Source organism: Anguilla rostrata, chromosome 3, assembly GCF_018555375.3.
Source record: "Anguilla rostrata isolate EN2019 chromosome 3, ASM1855537v3, whole genome shotgun sequence".
Classification (NCBI taxonomy): Eukaryota; Metazoa; Chordata; class Actinopteri; order Anguilliformes; family Anguillidae; genus Anguilla; species Anguilla rostrata.
Window position 1 is genome coordinate 68,059,094 of NC_057935.1, and position 19,965 is coordinate 68,079,058.

General features: G+C 41.4%; 1 protein-coding gene across 2 annotated transcripts; it reads right to left on the bottom strand.

The window, feature by feature from the left end:
• Nucleotides 1-8,386: 8,386 nt before the first annotated feature.
• LOC135251752 (insulin-induced gene 2 protein) lies at nt 8,387-17,261 on the bottom strand. 2 transcript variants are annotated; one of them, XM_064329495.1, is made up of 6 exons: nt 17,083-17,261; nt 15,053-15,380; nt 13,715-13,839; nt 12,758-12,924; nt 12,295-12,394; nt 8,387-11,614 (listed from the first exon to the last, which is right to left on the bottom strand). In XM_064329495.1, the coding sequence occupies exons 2-6, from the start codon at nt 15,291-15,293 to the stop codon at nt 11,573-11,575; spliced, it is 675 nt and encodes a 224-aa protein (XP_064185565.1). In that variant the 5' UTR covers nt 15,294-15,380; nt 17,083-17,261; the 3' UTR covers nt 8,387-11,572. The 2 variants fall into 2 exon arrangements, with proteins under 2 accessions (XP_064185565.1, XP_064185566.1); XM_064329496.1 differs by lacking the exon at nt 17,083-17,261 and having other exon boundaries at nt 15,085-15,223.
• Between the last annotated feature and the right edge of the window lie 2,704 nt (nt 17,262-19,965).

Genomic DNA, 19,965 nt, shown 5'->3' on the forward strand with positions numbered 1-19,965 from the left:
ATAAGAGCGTTTGCTAAATGCCTGTAATGTAATGGGTGGTACTGGGGAGGCAGGGTTGCTGGCTTTAACCTGGAGAGGACGTGGTGCAGTTATCTCACTGAGAACCCTGGGCCCACAGAGACAATACTGCCCTTTGATGAGGCCAATCTCTGCCATCTTCAAGGCAGGGAATTGATGAGAAGTTAAATGACCTCCCTTTCATGTGTACAAAATTGTTTTTTCTAGGGATTAAGGGATTAGCGTGGCGCTAAATCCTTACTTAAAGGATCCTTCAAATGCCTTAATATTCATTTCAAAAGGTACAATAGAAAGGCTTCCTAATGACGCTCCCTGTCCTTCCCGTTCCTTTTCCCTCGGACTGCACAACGATTCAGCCAGGCGCTCACCAAACAGTCTCGTTATTTCACAGATGTTTGCGTAAGATAAGAACGGGAATCAAAACAGTCTGTTTTTATTAATGAAACCGGTTTGTTGGAATCACTGAAAGTCCACACAGAGCTGCTTCCACAAAATGAACCTCCCATCTTACTAACAATGGAGATAAAACCGAGTTTTAAGTTTTATCAATGATACACCAATGTCATTGATATCAAAATTATAAACCCCTGTCGTAAGGAGAGTATATACGAGTCCAATCGGGACCAAATGTACTCCATAAGAGTGGATTTAACACTGCACATTTTACTGTGTGCACTGTGACAGTGTAGTCTGAGAAAGGGGCAAAGGTCTTGTTCAAGATTACATATTTGCTATTTTGGCCGGATTTAGCAACGCTGCTCTTGAATGGTCTGTGGGGTGCACAGGCAGCGGGGGTTTTATGGCTGACCAGAGACCTGTAGAGTTCTGTGCGGTCTTTAGAACTCTCTGATCTACCCCCGCAGCCAATCACATCGCCCCCCCTGACTCCACAGAGCTGGCCAATGTTGGCTGTGAAATGCTATCAAATTAGGACTGTGGGGAAAAAAAAAAACATCAAACGTAGGGCCAGATGTGCTTACAGGCACACGCATGCACTGTATAGCACGGTTTTAAGATATTTTCATTGGTTTATAAAGCCCTTTATATGCACTCAGTGTATAGCTCACATGCCACCTTCACACTACAGTCTCACTAGTCCACAACGAAGTACACATGCTTCTAAGGTGACTTGGAACATTGCTTGTATTTTGTTGCCATTTGTAAATCTAAGAAGGTGATACCCTAACACACGCTATGCGCTGCTGAATCGTAGCGCATAGCATCGCTGCATTTTGAACGATCGCTGCGGTCTCTGGTTTTGAAGTGCCTCACAGAAGATTCCTCAGTTAGCCCTCCAAAACTGAAGCACTACAGAGGTTATGAGAATGTCAAGCTAGCAAATCACTTTTTGATGACAATCCCATATGTGTTTATAAAGAACCCCTTCAACAGACACACACACACACACCCTCTTAATACAAAATAAATCCTTCAGATCACTCAGTTTCTTTTTTTCCTATCATTCTTGAATCCACTTCTCATACATTTTATATATTTGTATGAAAAAATGTATTACCCTATTATTGAAACCCTATTATCATCATTTCTCATAAGTTTGTGTTGGGTTGTTTAAAATGTAACAGATGATTAAGATGATTGTGGAAGTACTACAGTATGTGCTGCGAGAATAACATCTATACATGATACCTCTTACAAGCCTCTGAATATCTCTTCTATTAACAAGCACCTTAGCCATTATACTGGGATCTAACAGCTGACTGCATGGATAGAGCATATATCTCTTTATAAACAGTGTTCATAATGATATACAAACAAATATGCCATTGACCAGCTAGAGAAAAACACTAACACTAATGCCACTAGCAAGCTAGCAGACACATCAGCTGCATCATTTCAATACAATATAATTAGTAAAATCCCCTTTGACTAAATTGTATTTTCTGTGATTCCTACGCAGCGGGATTTGAACCATTTTATGAAACACAAATGTTATTCCAGTGTGAAAAGAGAAAAGATTTTAGCAACAAAATAATCCCATTAACCCAATTTTATTAATTACAAAATGATACTATACTGCATTGACCTTCTTCTATCAAAATGTGTAAAATAGCTACTGGATAGTCGCCTAGACATTAAATCGGACTGTGCCAACATGGTGTCAGACACTGGTTCCCCAAAGGGGAAAGAGAAAATTGTGTGTCACTGTTCAACTTTTTCCCCCAGTAAATTTCTATATTACCTTTAGGTCCGTGTACCAGTGTTTTCCCCACTTCCCTTACAGAATCTGCTGGTTTGGAAATCCTGGGGTCTTGGGTCTGCACGGAATCCGGGATGCTAACATGCAAAGACGCGCATCCCTTCGAGTGTGACTGCAACCATTGTTCTCTACACAACAGTCCTCACTTTGATGTGTGATTCTGGGCCTACAAAGACCTCGGTCTGAGGATCCTTGATTATTGGCTTGGGTGGTTTGAGCTGCCAGGAAAATCACTCTCACAGTAAAAAGGTTCATTCTTCTGCTCGCACGGAAACCTGCCATCTAAACTGCCAAATGAAACATCTTTTTAGAGAACGTAGTTTGTTACCTTGTTTGTCATATTCAGTGTAACAATAGGGGCTGGGCCAGCAATTGAATATAATATCAGCACAAACTGACAAGGAGCAGGTAGGGTTGTGAACTGACAAATCTAAACCCTCAGAATGCGTTTAAAGAAATGTGTCAGGCTCTTACCAATCAGAGTACTGATGATTATCTGTTTGGTGAGAGTTCAGGCTGTCTAGCCAAAGGTATTCCATTGGGATATTTTTTGTACTTACTTAAGTTTGACAGTTAATTTATAACATTCTGAACACTAATAATCTTAATAAAAATTAAAGTACCTGGTGGTTAGCCTAAACCTAGGTCTTAATATTTAATGTGATATACCTATCAAAATAATAATAAAGATCTCAATGGCTGAGAATGATTACAAGTGCACTTGCAATTGAGAAAAAATTAGAGGTACTAGAAACATTTTACACTTTGGTCCTATTTTCAATATATATGTGCATATTTATGTTTTATTTGTCAGGCCATTAATTTTTTTATTTTTATTTCTTGTGTTGGACGGTGTACTGCATGCCGTTGTCACACTCATGTGGTGATTTCACAGCGCTACTGTGTAGCTACTGGCGGAATAATGACCCTAAACCAATCCCAATCCCATTAAAGTTGGCTTCAGAGCAAAACTCGGATACCGTTTACGCGATTGTTCCGTTACTGTGACGACATGGAGATTTGCGCCAAGTAAAAGTCTTGATTGGCAGGTTTGCTCTGCCAACGCAAAAGGGTACAAAAGGCTACAAAATGAAGAAGGAAGTTAGCCATTATCCTGGATATTAAACCCTTTATCCTTCACCGTATCCCCCACACTAAGAATAGTGTGTTCCACACACACACACACACACACAGTGCTTAGCCACAGCAAAGTCATGCATGTATTTTTATAATTAATATTATGGCGATTCTTTGATTTTTGAGGAATGGGAAGTTTTACGAGGATGGACATATTACCATTCACTGGCAACAACACAATGATCCACTTCGTTCATTATTAATTGACTCCTTTGATAAAAAAGAGAATAGCAATATATGGGAGTACAGACACAGAAATATACAGTATACAGACAGACATGCGCAGGCACATACAAGCATATTTGCAGAACGTGGTCTCGTGGATAACTTTCTATATAAACAGCTAGTGGAATTAAATGTGACCATGTTAAGCTCAGGTTTGCAGATCGATCACACACTGTTAGTGCAATCAAAGTCCTCCTTGCATTTTCATACTTATACATGTATCTTTTAGGATGGAACATGCTTACAAGTTTAATACTGAAGACACGAAATGCAATTTATTTTTTTACTCGATGATTATAATCACACAAAACAATTTACATAAGTCTTTTTGAGTGTTCCTCCCCACGCATTGCCCTTTTGGAAGAATAGTGAGATTCAATAAGTTATGTGTTTAGAATAAAATAACCAGGCAGTAAATCAAGGTACGTTACAATGTAGCTTAAAAAGTAAAAGATTCGATTTAGTAATGCTTTAATCAACTTCCTGTCTGAAACAAGACCGTGGTAATAATTTATGAATATATCCGTGGTCAAGTAAACATATTAGCGTTTACTACATGGCTAGTACAAAAACAACAATAACAACAACTATAATAATAATAATAATAGTAATAATAATAATGGGCCCACTTTCGACAATATAAAGACCTGGGTATAAAAACAGTGACTCACAAACACTACAAATTATTATTTAAAAACATATTTTCGTATGTATTTGGCTATATAATTTTTTATTACAATAATTTATTATAAAAGCTTTCTCTTGAAACATTATGTATTGCAGTTTTTAACCATTATCTTTATTTTTCTAAAAGTACAGCGGTACATGTAATTAATTTATTTTTTGAAGTCGGTCTACATGTTCATATTTCTAAAATGATATATTTTACGTAGCAATATGACTTCACAGTAGACACGTCATTCCAGCGCCATCACTTCAAGACGAATAGTATGCAACAATATGCATATTAAACAAATAGCAGAATTAAAAGTAATTTCATTGATCAACATTTCTAAAATATTGATCATATTATTAAATACATTTTAGTAGTGATAATGCACGTTTTAAACACAATGCGGTTAGAAGAAATTTTTTATTATTATTTATCGCAATTAAATAACTAACACATACATAGTTATTTTTTTTTACATAACTAACACAAACGTCTTCACGTTCATTGTTGAAAACCTGCCTGAAACTGGCATTTATTTTGTTTTGACATTGGCAGCAGTTTCATTATTCATTTCCACAGTAAGTATAGGTCATTTCCGCAGAAACGTGTCAGTGGATGAGTCTACAACCTAGTGACTTTGCACCACCTTCTGGTGATGCATAGATAATACAAATACGCCCTTTCCAGCCGGTTGAGGCGAGACGAAGTGTAATATCGCTTTGAGAAACAAACACCAACAATTCCTAGACATGCACATAAGAATATAATCACTTTTATGTTCCCCATAAAATAGCCTATGGGTAAGTAATAGTACATCTGGTAAGTAATATAACTTAAGTAGCTATGCTACGTAGCTAATCATGAGGAGTAGTCTGGTTAAATAGCCTACTACACTCTACAGGGAAGAGTTCAATTCTCTAAGCCAATTTTCTTCCAGTATAGTGGGAACGGCATGTCATTTGTATTGTCAACGCGACAACATCAGGGAAGCCTGTTCGGACTGATTTTTAATTTAATGCGTATAGCCTACTCTAACCGTGCCGACTGGAGAAAATATACTTGCACAGGTAGGCTACACCGGCATGACGCCTGTTCGAAAATAATCTATGCGTGTTAAGAAAATGTGTCGATTTAACTGAACGGCACCAAACACGTCTCAATGAATCTATTTCACTACTTGGTTTCTCAACGGGGGGCTTACACTAGTTGTGATATGTGCAAAATAGCGAATGATCCCTCTGCCCACTCCGTTGCCACCTAATAGGACGCTTTCCCAATAAACGCCAGGCCTATTAAGCTGCGCGCTGGAGCAAAATTAATTAGGTAAGCAAGATAATGAAAGGCAAATCAGCATCATTCTTTGCGAATATGCGTAGCCTACCCTGCATGTTAAAATCGTACGGGTTTCACAAGAATTCGTTTGTAGGTTCGGATGCTTAATGGATTTTTGTAGAGGATGTGGGCGTGGACTTGTCGCGTGTTCCATTATATTTTTTTCTCGTTTACATGGCGACGGAAAAGAGATGCTGACACCGCAGTCACTCAGAGGGGCGAAACACTCAGAGTCATAGAACTATGTTATCACCGCTATTAGTGATCTTAAACTGCAGCGGATAGGGAGAAGACACCAGCGGAATTGGAAGCAGCTCGTGATTGATGGGTTCCCATTATCCCCCACTCTGTTACCCCTCTGGATGGTGAGAAGGAGCACTGAGTTGTAACACAACAGATTACCTGCGCTCCAGTCTCCCGACTGATCTTTAAATAAAATATGGACATTACCCCCATTTTCTTAGGCGCTCAGACTACTTCACATACACTATGACGTTCCAAGACGCTCCACTCAATAAACGTCTCGTCTTTCATATTTCCCCGCCGTTTTTCTAGTCCCGCTTTACACGCGGCGCGCGGATATTGTCTCAGTACAAGGTGTTCAACGGCGGTTTTATATTTATGTATTTATTTTCTCTTTTATCGCACTTTCTCCCAGCAGGCAGTGTCACAATGATCGATTGTGACCTGCAAACTGAGTGTCCGGTATTACCCAGCAAATGACTTTGGCCCTTACCGGCCGACCTTGGCCAGACATAAATCAATATTTCACCATTAAAATCTATCAAAGAGGAGTTAAGGCACCCAGCTGTCTCGGCCACCTTTTTTTTAGCGGTTCGAACATTAAATCCGACACTTGTAGTAGCCTACATGAGTAATCAATACATAGCGGTTCACAGATCATTTGTGGTCACCTTTTTCAGCCGTGATGAATGTCTTGGGGATCAACGATTCATTTTGTCACACCATTAAATAAGATTCTGTCGGCTTCTCCCCTGATTTCATTTGTAGGATCATTCTTCACGGTTAAGAGTAGGTAGAGTATGGAATGGGAAAGCCAAGAGGTAACCACTGCCCCCCATCCCACACCCCCACCCCCACACCCCTACACACACGCACATACACACTTCAATAAGTCACTTTAATAGAGGTTTTGTGTCCTACACTGTGAAAATTCCTTAGGGGCAGGATAAACATGCTTTCCTGAAAAACTAACTGTGTGAAGCTGCCTATGCAGATAAACTTGCAGTTCTTTCAGAAATTCTGTGCCTCGCCCTTTCGATCACAGTAGACATTTTCATTTTTGAATTTTATCTCCATATTTAATAAGAAAATGGATGACTGGGGCCTCAGATGCTGTAAGCCAGAGGTGGGTCATGAGGGACATATCCGTTTCTGGTTTTCATGTCAACTTCGGGCCTTAATTACTTAAGTAGCCCAAACATTTATGGCATCTGAGCATGTTAGCTACATTTATTAATGCCCGCAAGAATGACAGCTGAAGGCTGTTCTTGTGTCCCTATGTGAAACGTTTTACTGTGATCTAATCTACGACTGAACCAGTATTAGTGCTCACAGCCAGTTAGCTCATTTAGCCAGAGTAATTGGGGGAGACTAAAACCTGCACACACACCAGCCCTCCAGGACCAGAATTGCCTACCCCTGTTTTAAGTCCAGGACATCAAACTCCAGGCCTGGAAATCTGCGGTGTCTGCTGGTGATTAATTCAAGGCATTGATTGGCTAATGAGTCCACACGTCTTGTTCTGGGAGTTTGACACCACTGCCTTAAGGCTTCACTGGGCGTTTCATTCAACTTCTCTCGCTACTAGTGATACGTTATGCTGACAAAGCCGCCAGCTTGCTACGCCAACTGTAAGCATGCCGATTCCAGATAACATTCACCAGCACTACATGAGTGTGCACATTGACCAGGCACCATAGTCAATATGCAAAATTTAGTCATGAATGAGGGAGGAGGAAAAAAAAAAAAAAAAAATATGGCAGGCTATATTTCACCGACATGCTTATGGGAACTGAAGTCCAGAGGAAGAATATAGCCATTATTTATCTAAAAGGACCAGACATAAAAACAATGATCCGCCTGCATTCACCAAAACAGATGTTGTTCTCTCGACTGTATTTCTGAGCACACAATTTCAGTCCTCGTTTTTTAAGCAACTGCCTTTCCCCCCCCCCCCCCCCCAAGCCCTGTGGTTTTGTGAATGCAGCCTGTTCATCGTTTTCCCCCGATCCGTGTCAAGCCTTACCTGGTGGAGTGAAAGGCTTACAATAATCACACCTGCCGGTCCTTTGCCGTCTCAGGGAGCACGTGTGAAGTCGCTCATTAGATGCATTCAAGGCTGTTATTGTCAAGCTGGTTGCCTGATCCTAGAAAACGAACACCCCTGAAATGCAACAGGAGCTCATTACATGCCAGGTTTTCTTCTTTCTCCTCCTCTACAGGATTACTCTGTGCTTTCAGTATAGAATGGTGCTATTCAACTGGATTCACATTCACTGAAGTCTAACATGGTGGAAGTATTTTGTGGGCTGGTACTAAAATGTATTCTCAATCCCCTCCTACCCCCTCCCCCACCCCAGCTTTTACAAAATAATACTCATGGTTTACTCAAGGGGATTGAAGTCCAGATGCTGAAATGGCACACATTTAACTCTCAAGACTAATTACTTAATGCTGCAACTAACAAATCCCAAAATTTCAGGTAGGCCTCTTGACCTCCCCAAATTTCACCTCCCTTTAAAGATTGAAGCAAAAAGACATTTTCTTTCGTCAAGGCATTTTTTAAAATTTATTGCATAAATTTTCGTTTCCAGACGATAAGTATTGAACATTTAAAAAAAACAAAACATTCCGTTCAGAGGATTTTACCAGATAAAGTTGTGACTCTGCAAAGAGCTACAGGAACTAACAATGTGTGAGCCTGTAGTTTTCTCTGCCTCCTCTCCACAGTTGACCACAGAAGGTCAAATGTCATAAGCTTTCACATGTCCTGTCCACTGCCACTTTCGCTTACATTTTACTGAGAATAAAAAAAAAAACAAAAAAAAAAAAACAACCTCCTATTTGTAAGTGGCCAAATATTTAACATAAACAAAACCCTTTTCCGATTGATTAAAGGGAAGAAAAAAAAACATTGCTTCCTATATTTCATTTTCCTAACTGGTCCCTTTTATGGGGACCATTTATGTTTAAAATCAAAAATAAATTCAAATACAATTTCCCTTCAGCTTTGATATGAAACCGCATTTCCCCTGTCATACACAAAGCTCTCCTTTCTTTTTTACACCATCCCTCAGATTGAGATAAGGATGCCTACTTCCAGTTAACTTGTGAGGCCCCTAATTGTAACTGCCAGTTGAACAGTGGCAGTAAATGTAATAATGGGATGTGTACCAGTGCTGGAACGAGAGATTCTTGGGGGAAAGTATTGCTTTAACACTGTTGGTGCCCATTTCATACCCACAGAAAGACTGGCAGTAGGTCCTCTCATATCTTACGTCAAGCAATTAATACAACCCAGACTGAAAAATCCTTAATGAATCATGCCCTGTAAATCATATACACCCCACACACATCAATAAGAAGATCCACACACACTCTTGTGACTGTGCCAGCTGAACACCATGTCTTGGAACAAGGGTAATGATAGGTCTGGTTAACCAGACAGGTTTATGGTTTCCACTCCATCTGAACCAATTACATAATGGTACTAATCGTTAGGCTCAACGACCAAAGGTGACCTGGACCCTGGACAACTCTTAATCTATCAAAATGTACCATGAAGCTCAGATGGATCAACAATATGAAATATTTCTGGCCCTTTCAGACCAAGGCGTGTACCCCAATAGTATAACACTAAGATCAAGCCATTTTACTTTTTTTATTTTTTAGGCCAACTCCAAATGTATATACTGTACTCAAAATCCTATATTCCCCATGTAGTCTTGATGACGCAAGCAATAAATATATCCTACAAACTGAGAACACTCATTTACATAACCCAAGCCAAATCTGAAGGGGTGGGGGGGAAAGCATTAATCTGTGGTAAAGTCGGTTTGGCACAATGTAGCCAAAAAGAAATCCTTGTCCTGAGAAATTAGTCTATGAGAAACTGAGGCTTAGGCTCTGTTCAGACCCGTACTTTGTATCCAGATATATCCAGATTGTGTCTAGATTCAGTCTAGACGGATGCCAGTTCACACCTAGCATCAGAATGCGTCTCCACATGCGTCTCGAGTGACCACTCGTGATCAGATCTCACTTCCCCGCTCAATATGCAAATAAGCACGTACATCATTTCCGTTTGCAAAGACCAAATGCGTTGTTGTTTTTAACCGGCGAGAGGCAGCAATGCACTACCTGAGCCTGGTCTGCCGGAAATTAAAAGAAGAAGAAGTTTGCAAAGACCTTGGCGCGCGGGCAAAATCAAAACAAAAACAGACTGGGTGATCGGATCTCAACGCGTCCTCAATGTGTCTTGGGTGCATTCACACCTGTAGTTAGAGCTGTCCACTTACGATCGGATCACCCAAGATGCATTTTAATGCCAGGTCTGAACAGGGCCTTAGAACACTTGATTTGAGCCCCAGTTTCACACCTATGAGAGAGAAACTGACTGCTTGCTTGGCATGTGTACAATTCTATAAACTGCAAATGCCGCAAATCTTAGGTGCTTATGAGCTACAGCAAGTTCTTTCAAATACCCAGCGGCCATGTCTCCATTTTTGTCTTTTTCTTCCTTAAACCAGAACTGCACCAAGTATCAGGTTTCATAAACTAAGCAAACAAAGATAACTGATGAATATCCGATGTAAAAAAAAAAAAAAAAGACCACTCAACTCTTACAGTTTCTGTTACCTAGAGAGCCGTTCTTGAAGGACTAGGTGTATAAGTGAGGAGCGAGCTATGGAAGAAAGACACAGTAATTACAAGTGATGGTCATGAAGGCAGTACGAGCACTGGGGTAATGGTGGGCGGCAGTGTAGTATGATGGGTATGGAACCTAACCTGAAGGTCACAGGTTCGACCCCCGCCGTTGTACCCTTGAGCAAGGTACTTAACCCGCACTGCATGGCCAGCTGTGCAAATGGATGCAATGTAAATGCTGTGTAACAAGTTGTGTAAGTGGCTCTGAATAAGAGCGTCTGCTAAATGCCAATAAAAGTATTAATTTAACCCAGGGGTGGGCTATTCCGGTCCTGGAGGGGCTGGTATGTATGCAGGTTTTAGTTTCCACCAGTTACTCATGGGCTAAATGGGCTAACTGGCTGGATACACCAACACTGGTCATGTCATAGATTAGACCGCAGTAAAATGTTTCATATGGGGACACAAGAACAAGTCTTCTGCCATTTATGGTCAAGAAGAAATGTAGCTAAAATTGTCAGATACCATGAATGTTAGGATACGGCCCGCGCTTGCCCACCCCTGATTTAAACCACTCGAAAGAGAGCTCCCATGACAACTATTGCAATCAGGATTCATTCAGAATAATATCCCGGTATCCTAAGTGGCCCATGACATTGAATGCCACAGAATTTAGTTAGTACTTCACGTTTTTAAAAACTCGACCAAAAAGAAATTTGCAAGCTCGTTTGTTAATACTCAGGATTATAGCTGCATGGTGACAGATGCTACTCCCCAATCTCAAAAAATTGTGCGCCTTGACATAGAAAACAGATACCATGAGACAGGTGGATCTTTTCATACTTGCTTAAAAAAAATCTAAAATTGAGTTCTAGGCTTAAGCCATTTTTTAAATGGTAAAGATGCAATCACAGACTGCACTGGTTACCAAACTTAAACTAAACTGCAGTAACTGCAATTACACTATTCTGTGGAGAGTATGTGTAGCATGTGTGTATGTATATATACACACCCACACACAGGAAATTTGGCATTTTACCCATTTAAAATGCAACAGAATGTGAACAGCTCCTGCTTTCTCAGTCTTGATGAGGCTTTTCTTGAACGACTTTGCATTCGTACTGGAAAGAGAGAAGAGGAAGAGTGAGACACCATGGCAACAACTCATCACCTTCATGACATCACTGATTAGCACTGAAACTGTAAATGAATGGAACTACCATCACACCCCAAAGAAACGCATATATGATAATAATCATTACACAAGATATAAAAGCATTAATTACAAGACTGTTACAAACTACAAAAACATTTTAAACAGGGCTACTCCGTTATCTGCATCCACAACCAATCAATGTTTATATGGGTTTTATCTTTTATTTTATGGGCTGCCAAGCGGCTCAGCCAAGGCACTAGCCATGGATGGACTATGTGCATGCAATGTTGCCGGTTCACGTGTTGGCTGTGTCATACATGAACTGAGTGACACACAAATTAAGGAGAAAGGGATTTTTTTTTTTTGGTTAAAGGTTTAAAAACAAATATGACTGTCACCACTGGAACTGATGATGTCAGTTCAATAAAGACAGACACGTTCAGAAGACCAGGCCGATGAGTTTAATCATACAGTGAATTTATCTTTTTATAAAAACTTTTTGGCCGGAGCAGAGCACTACACACACAGAACCCTTCAAAACCCAGGATTCATTCCCCTGGTATGAGCCATGAACTGAAACAAAATTTAACGATACAAGCTTGCACTACTGACAGTCCATTCGGTGCCATTTGTACAACGTCTCACCAAAGCCAGCTGACGTCCTATGTTTCCCATCGTTATTACACCCGCAAAGAAGATGCAGGGCAGCCAGGAACGTATGTAGAGAAAATCTGGAGACGTATACCTTCAGACAAAAGAAATCACATAGATAAAGTATGTCGTAAACCGATTTAAAGTGTTCTAAATTCCAAGCACGGACACTTAAAAATAACATAACGAACGTAGGTATGCGAATGATGTGGTCATAACGTACACACATTTAGCACCTGAGTAGCACCCTTAGCACCATGTATTTTTTTATTAACGTTTGCTTGAGAGAGATGCATGTTTTAGTGTCTTTTTAATGTGAACCATGACTAAACAAAGACTTCAAGGTGTAACATGAAAAAAATCTGAAAATCCATCTCCAGTTGCATTACTCAGCAACTCAGTCAGTGCTCATTCAGAGTTTTCGCAGCATAATGTTGAAATTCACGTGCATACTCACTGAAAGACCCCGTGATACACCAGGAGCTGGGTGGCGAGGGTGGCCAGGAAGGCGATGCCGACGCCCAGCCCGAACCCGCTCCGGGAGCGGTCGAAGGTCCACCACAGGCCGATGGACAGGGCGGCCAGGGTCAGGGACAGCTGCACGTTATTCGCAAAGTCCACCTTCTGATCGCCAGAATTAAGGAGCTTGGGCAACAAATACAGGGTCACTACAGGTGAGGCAAGCCCCCTGTGTGCAAACCACACCTGTGCAGAAACCACACCTGTGCACCCACTCAGAAAGTCATTCAAAGTACCAGAGAAACATACAGCTTATGGTAGTCCACTAGCTAGTCCATTAGCTGCTTCATCCCTAACAGGCCCGTAAAAGGTCCATTAAATGGACTTGCACAACATTTTCAGTGTTGCCTTAACTGTTTTGCTGGAGTTAATACTGAATAAATCAGAGTGGGCCAAAGAGCTTCATTCAGGTGGTCTTATTAAAACGTGACTGTTATAAAACTGACGTTCAACAGCATCCATAACTTAAATACTTGTCTGTTTTCTTTGCTTTATCATGCTGACCTTTGCATGTATATGCAGTGTGAAATATCCCCCTACCAAGGGACCACAGATGGACATTAGCCATTTAGCTAACTCTGGCCCTCTATGCACTGAGGCTAACTGCAGAGGTGTTCCCTTTAAAAAAAGTACATGGGACACAGACACACTGATATTTCAAGAAGTGAAAAGGCAATTAACATAGCTGCGTTTAACTTACAGCAATAAACCTGAGATTCAAACGAGAGCTTAAGAACGAGCCGGTAACCGCTACACACGGCTCCCATGCTAACTAGCGTGCTCTGCATTCTAAAATGGCGCCCGTTTCTTCTCCCGCAGTTCCTCCTTTCTGCGTGCCGCTGACCCCCCCCCCCCCCATGTGCGGGAGGCAGGTGCCCGCTGCCCAAAAGGATACGGCGCTGGCGTGGTTGATGCCCACGAAGACGGCCACGCAGCGCATGACGCTGGACCACTCGCGCTTGAACTTGTGGGGCTCCCCCAGGCAGCTGTCAATGCAGGGGTACAGCAGGCCAATCGCAGCTGCGCACACACAGAGGAGGGCGGGGCTTAACAAGTAAGGTGGTCAACTGACCGTTCATCACAGGAAAACGACACGCATACCGTGAGCTCAAAACTGCAAGTCTACCTTAGTCAGAAATATTAACAGCGAATGTATTTGGCAAGAGAAACCATTTTGATAGCTATAACTACACTCAAAATTATTTGTGGAAGATGCCTTTTCCATTGCTGTCCATCACTTCCCACAATTCTGTACTACACCTATAATCTCACAGGAATCACCCGTCATTGTGAGATGATCATCTAGAGGGGGGTGGGGTTATACAGCCAAACACAGAAACTTGGATTTGAATAGCCTGACAAAAACAATGACACAGAGTAAATGCCATGCCGAAAATGATCCTTCCTCTAAAATAAACAAAAGGTTAGGTCAAAGTACAGTAACAGAACACACGGGCTATATATAGAAACAGCTGGGCAAAAAATTGTGTAAGTGGAGGGTTTTGGCTTGAAACTGTGAGAGCAATGCAAAAACATCAAGACAAGCAAAGCTAAAATTCTCCACTTCTCTTACATATATTTTCCCTTTACCCTGGTCATAGAATAAATCAATGCACAATAACACATTCTCAGGGTTGTACAGTACTCCCATTTGCTCCTAAAAAGTGACGTTTGCCAACTGGAAAAACAATTTAGGAGCACACCCAATTGGGATGCATTAATGTGCTCCTAAATTTTTCAACTTAGGAGGACATGTGCTCCTCTGAAAAAAATGTTAGTGTAGAACCCTGATCCTTTAACACATAACGTTAAGCTTGATGACTGAACCAGGTCGTAAATGTAAAAGCAGGGCTGCCCAACCCTGTTCCTGGACAGCTACCGTCTTGTAGGTATTCACTCCAGCCCTAACAAAGCACACCTCATTCAGCAGCTAGAGATCTCATCGAGCTGCTAATTGGTAGAATCAGGTGCGCTAAATTTGAGGTGAAATGAAAACCTACTGGATTGGTAGATCTCCAGGAACAGGGTTGTGCTCCACATGCTCCTTGCGAGCCGCGACGTTGGCGGTTCAAGTCCGACCGCCGACCTTTGTCGCATGTCTCTCCCTCTCTCTCCTCCTAGTTCTTCCTGCCTCTCTACACTGTTCTATGCAAACAAAAGCTCAAAAAAGCCCAAAAAAATATTTTTTAAAAAGACGGAGGCGGAGGAAGACGAGCACAGGAAGAAGGCGTACCCGAGGCGGTGCCACAGCAGGGCGGGACCCACCAGGCGGACGAGAAGATGCTGGCGATGACGTCGGGCGGGAAGAGGGTGACGTTCCGCTGCACCTGCAGCAGGTTCAGCACCAGGGCCAGGAAGACGCCCACGGAGAACAGCATGGTCCCGCGGATCGCCACGTTCGCGGCGCGGCTGGTGATGACCGCCAGGTACGGCCCGCGGGGGGGCGAACCGGGCTGGCCGTTCACCTCCGCCATGGCTGTCCGAAAGCGACGGCGGTGTCAGGCATAAAAAAAGCGCCCAGCCGCCAGCGTTCTTGCCGTGGACCGGACCTCACCTTTGGCCTAGAATGACAAACGTGCTTGTTAACTGAATGTACACACACACCTCAATACGAAAAAGGCATACCATGCAGGATTTTCTAGCCTTGCTGTGGTCCTCCCGGTTTACAATCGAAGAGGTCTCCTCCTCCGGGTTCAACCCACACCACTCACTCCCAAGTAGCCGACCAAGTCACTGACACCTAAAGGGTAGCTAGCTAGCAACAAGCCACAAGCCTGAAGCCAAACCACAGGCTCAGTAGCCACACCCACCCCTCCCCACACAGAAAAGAGCAAAACGTCCCGAACACATTTTAGAATAACAAATACAGGTAAAGGTGCAAAAAGTCAGTACGTAAAGACAGAGACTGCCAGGACATTATAGATATGCCTTAGGATGATTATTTTACAAGGTAATTTTCAAGGTAAAACTCCTGTAATTGTATGCCTTTAACCGTCTCCATATGCTTGATCCGATAGTCTGACCAGTGACGCTATTCAACCCTATCCACGCCAAAGATGTACGGTTATGAACAAGCTAATATAGACATACACAAGGATCAGCTAACTTTTCATTTCTTTATGAACACATTAAGCCAACAAATAAAACCCGTTTTCCACTTTACAATAATATTGTATAGAACACACAGACAGACCTGGGCTAAAACCCTCACTGGAAAAAATGTACATTTCTTACCAGAAAACATTCAACACACAAAACACGGAAATGTCAATTTCAATTCGAAAGCAGACATTCACGTTCTATAACAGTTCGTTTAACACACAAGTACACTGCCCGTAGACAAAATACTTTGCATATTCATGCTGTTTCAGAACTGCCGACAAAGGGCATTTCTCGGAGTTACACCTGACCTATTCTACCGAAGCCAAGAAATAAATGCGGCATTAACTATTTCGCAAACACGGCTAACCGTGAACGTAGGATTCCGCTTGTGCGCGTTTGAAAATAGTGTTTGCCCTTTACGTAAACGCAATTACAATTAACAACGAATCACGTTAAATCTGCACCTACAGCTATGGTTGACTGGGTTAATCCTCACGAAATTATCGTACGTGGTCTTCAACTATTTCGAATAATGTGCTCTTTTCAGGCAATTAAGTCAGCTAGATAATTATTGCGATAGTTTAGCTAATATATAACTGGTAATCTAACGTCAGAAAGAAAGCAGCATATAAATTCGACGGCTACCAAATTGACTATGCTGATGGCCAACTACCTATTCATTAGACTAGTGTTTACGGATTTAATTGTGCAGCACTAGCTACATTAGTTGACTGAAGACAAGTTACACAACGTGGCACAAAGTAGGTCACCACGGTACCGGTGACACGTAGATTCACCGAAATACTCTAGAAATCATTCATTTCAAGCAACACCTCGCCCACTGTATTAACGTTAGCTAGCTAGGTAGCCAACTAGCTAACCGAAACCATAGGCCAAACAGGCCTACTCACTGCCAACTAGTCTCAAGGCATTTAAAAATGGCCGGGTTGTTGCTTGTAGACAAATTGCCTTAGCTAACCAAAACACAGCTCGACTTAATAACAGAAGATTTACGAACGCTAGTACATGCAACACAAACACGTAGATTCACAGTGAAGAGCAAATTAATTTCACAGGTGTTTCTTGTAACAAGCTAGCCTGCCGAGTTAACTTGCAATATGTAGCGACATATTTACAACATAGCTGCCCTTCGGTACTTACCTCTTTTCAAATTGTTAAAACTCGCGTTCCTCAGCCATGTTACACATGGCATGTTATTAAAAGAACACCTCGCCGAAAATAATGGGAGGTTACGCGAAGGTATATTTATGAACAACTAGCCAGCAAGCTAACGTCGCTATCCGGTAGCTACAATCTTGCTCTCGGCGACCACATCATTCCAGTGCGTGTCATTTAAAGACTATTGGACGCTGGTACGTCCAATAAGAATCAAGTTAAATGACGTAGCCGCCTAGGGCAAAACCGTTCTGTGGGTTTGCCAACATAGTGAACAAACAGTAGCAATTATATAATGTGAAGCAAATAATAGTAAACAAACAATGGCCTACGTGTATAACGGGTTCAGACACAGAACACAAAATAGAGCCTCTCCATAATTAATTAAAAATTTTAAATTAGTTACAATTAAAGAAATACCACACACTAGAAATACAGCATTAACAATAATAAAAAACTTCCAGGTTTCCAGTGTACTGGGGTGTTACATCTTGCCAGAAAGTCATCCCTGGTCATCACTACAAAAAAAACTGAGTTCACGATTGACCTGCCTGTTTAAGTAAATGTAACAAATATTGATAAAATCTCCTATGTGATGACCTATCCCCAATGTTTACAGCTGTAAAACAAAATAAAGATGGCTTAGAAAGCAGAGTGAAATTCACCATAAGATGAGTCTTATTTGATGACTCAGTGCAAAACTAGGTTCACATGTGAAATATAAAATTTGGAAGAAACATAGCATTTTGTTTACAGAACAATGCCTGGTACGCTACAAAGTAGAATACATCATTCAAATTTTGTTTAAGGAAAAGTTGGAAGATTGGGGTGTTGTCTGTACAAGTTGCTTTGGAATTGCTTGAAGTGTACTTGCTTTAGACCGTGAACCACCAAATGCTTTATTCCTGCTATTGTAGTACTGGAATGGAATATTGTAGTACTGGAGACAGAGAGAGAGAGAGAGACAGAGAGGCAGAGAGAGCGAGACCACAATTACGTGTCAAGGTCTGGGATGGGGCCACTGATGATAAGTGAATATAACCAGGCACCCGATTCATCATTCCTCTCAGCCCACTATCGAAGGGGTTTTCGCTATCAGGGCTATTTCCCCTCGCTGTCATAACCCCAGGATAAATCTCAAGGGGGAAATCACATTTTGCTGAAGTGATTTCCCAATTTGACCTATTTTTTTTATTAATGATCATACTGAAGATCAATACTTGAAAAAGGTAATTTGATAATTTGATTAGAATTATAACTAAACCATTTTAGGATACAACTTGTATGTGGCAAGATCTATTGCATATATTCTAAAAACACTCCAAATAGAACACCATAACCACTTTGACAAAATGACGGATTAAATGAAATGAACGCAGAAAAAAATTCTATACAAATTGCGGTGTGTCAAGTCAAGATGATATGAATGCATTAGAAAATAGAAAGGGAACAATAAAGCAGAGTTTAATTGAGGCCCTTTTCTTTTGGGATGGGACTGAATTGACTCGAGTGAGTTGCGATACGGAATACGGGTCATGTGACCTGTCCATTGTAGGGATACTTTATTCCAGTGGTGAAATGGTGGAGGGGGTGTGGGGCTGTGATATCTTGGAATGAAGAACAATATTCTTTTTTGTAGTCAGACGTAGCCTTGGAAAGTCCTTGAAAACCACTATGGATGTAAAATCACCATAAAGCATGACTCATTAATCTACAAGCTGCTGTGCTTGGCTTATCCACGCATGACTACCCGGAGTCCAAGGCCATTGCTGCACCAGTTTCTTGTGCTTTGAGGTAGATTTTGTCACAGTAAAAGCATATGCAGGGCTGCAAATAAACACAGTAAATAAAAGTCCTTAGCTCATTTGTGCTGGTTTAATTTTCTCATGGAGACTACAGGCCCAATCATATTCCTCCAGGATTCAACAAAATACTATCATTTCATTCAAAGGTACTTGTCTGAATCCCTAGGCACAATTATGTCTACATTTACTTTGCAGTTGCTTCACACCAAATGGTTGTTTACTGTCTCAGTAGCAGTTATCACATTAACAAAAGCACAATATTCACTCAGCTAATGCTAGCATAATTACATGGGAAAAGTGAATGAAAAAAAGAGAAGCTACAATAGAGGAGATCGGCTTGTTCCTATTGGCTGATCACGGGCAGAGCGACACCCACTCTGGCTGTCACTGTTAATCAGTGCACATCTCTTAACAGTGGCCACAGTTATCAATGAGGTGGAGATTAATATTCTGAGCGAAACAGATGATAAATCATTTGTGCGTAATTAGTGTGCAGTGAGGTTACAGCTGACATGAATTTTCATCTTAATTAGGGGGGAAATTTGTTCCATTAATTTAATTTGGCCTGCATGAGTGGCTCGACACCTAACAAAGTTAATCTTACACCTGTCACTGCCATGGCTTTAGTGGGATTCTACATGGTGTGGGCAAAGAAACAGCAACCTCTTACTGCCCTGCCGTGTCTTTAATCTACTGCAATGGAGAGACCTCAGTGACGAAGGACTTTTTCCGAATGCAAATGTGATTGTTGAATCTTGGATAGTTTTATAGCAGCTGGAAAACATAGTATTGAGTGCCAGTTAATACAATGTGATAGCATATCTTTAGATTTTAAAAAAGGTTTTATGGCATCAATCATTCGTTTTGTGGTCCCCCTTATTTGGGACAGAAAGACTCTGGGGAATTAGTTACCCTGGAAATGCCACGAAAGGTGGCTATTGCGTCAGCTTCCACTGTACTGCATGTGCTAGGTGGAGACAAAAGAAAATGCACCTATTGTAGCTAAGAAGGGATGTTCTACATTTTAAACTAAAGTCACAGCATGTAAGCCCATCCTTTAGCA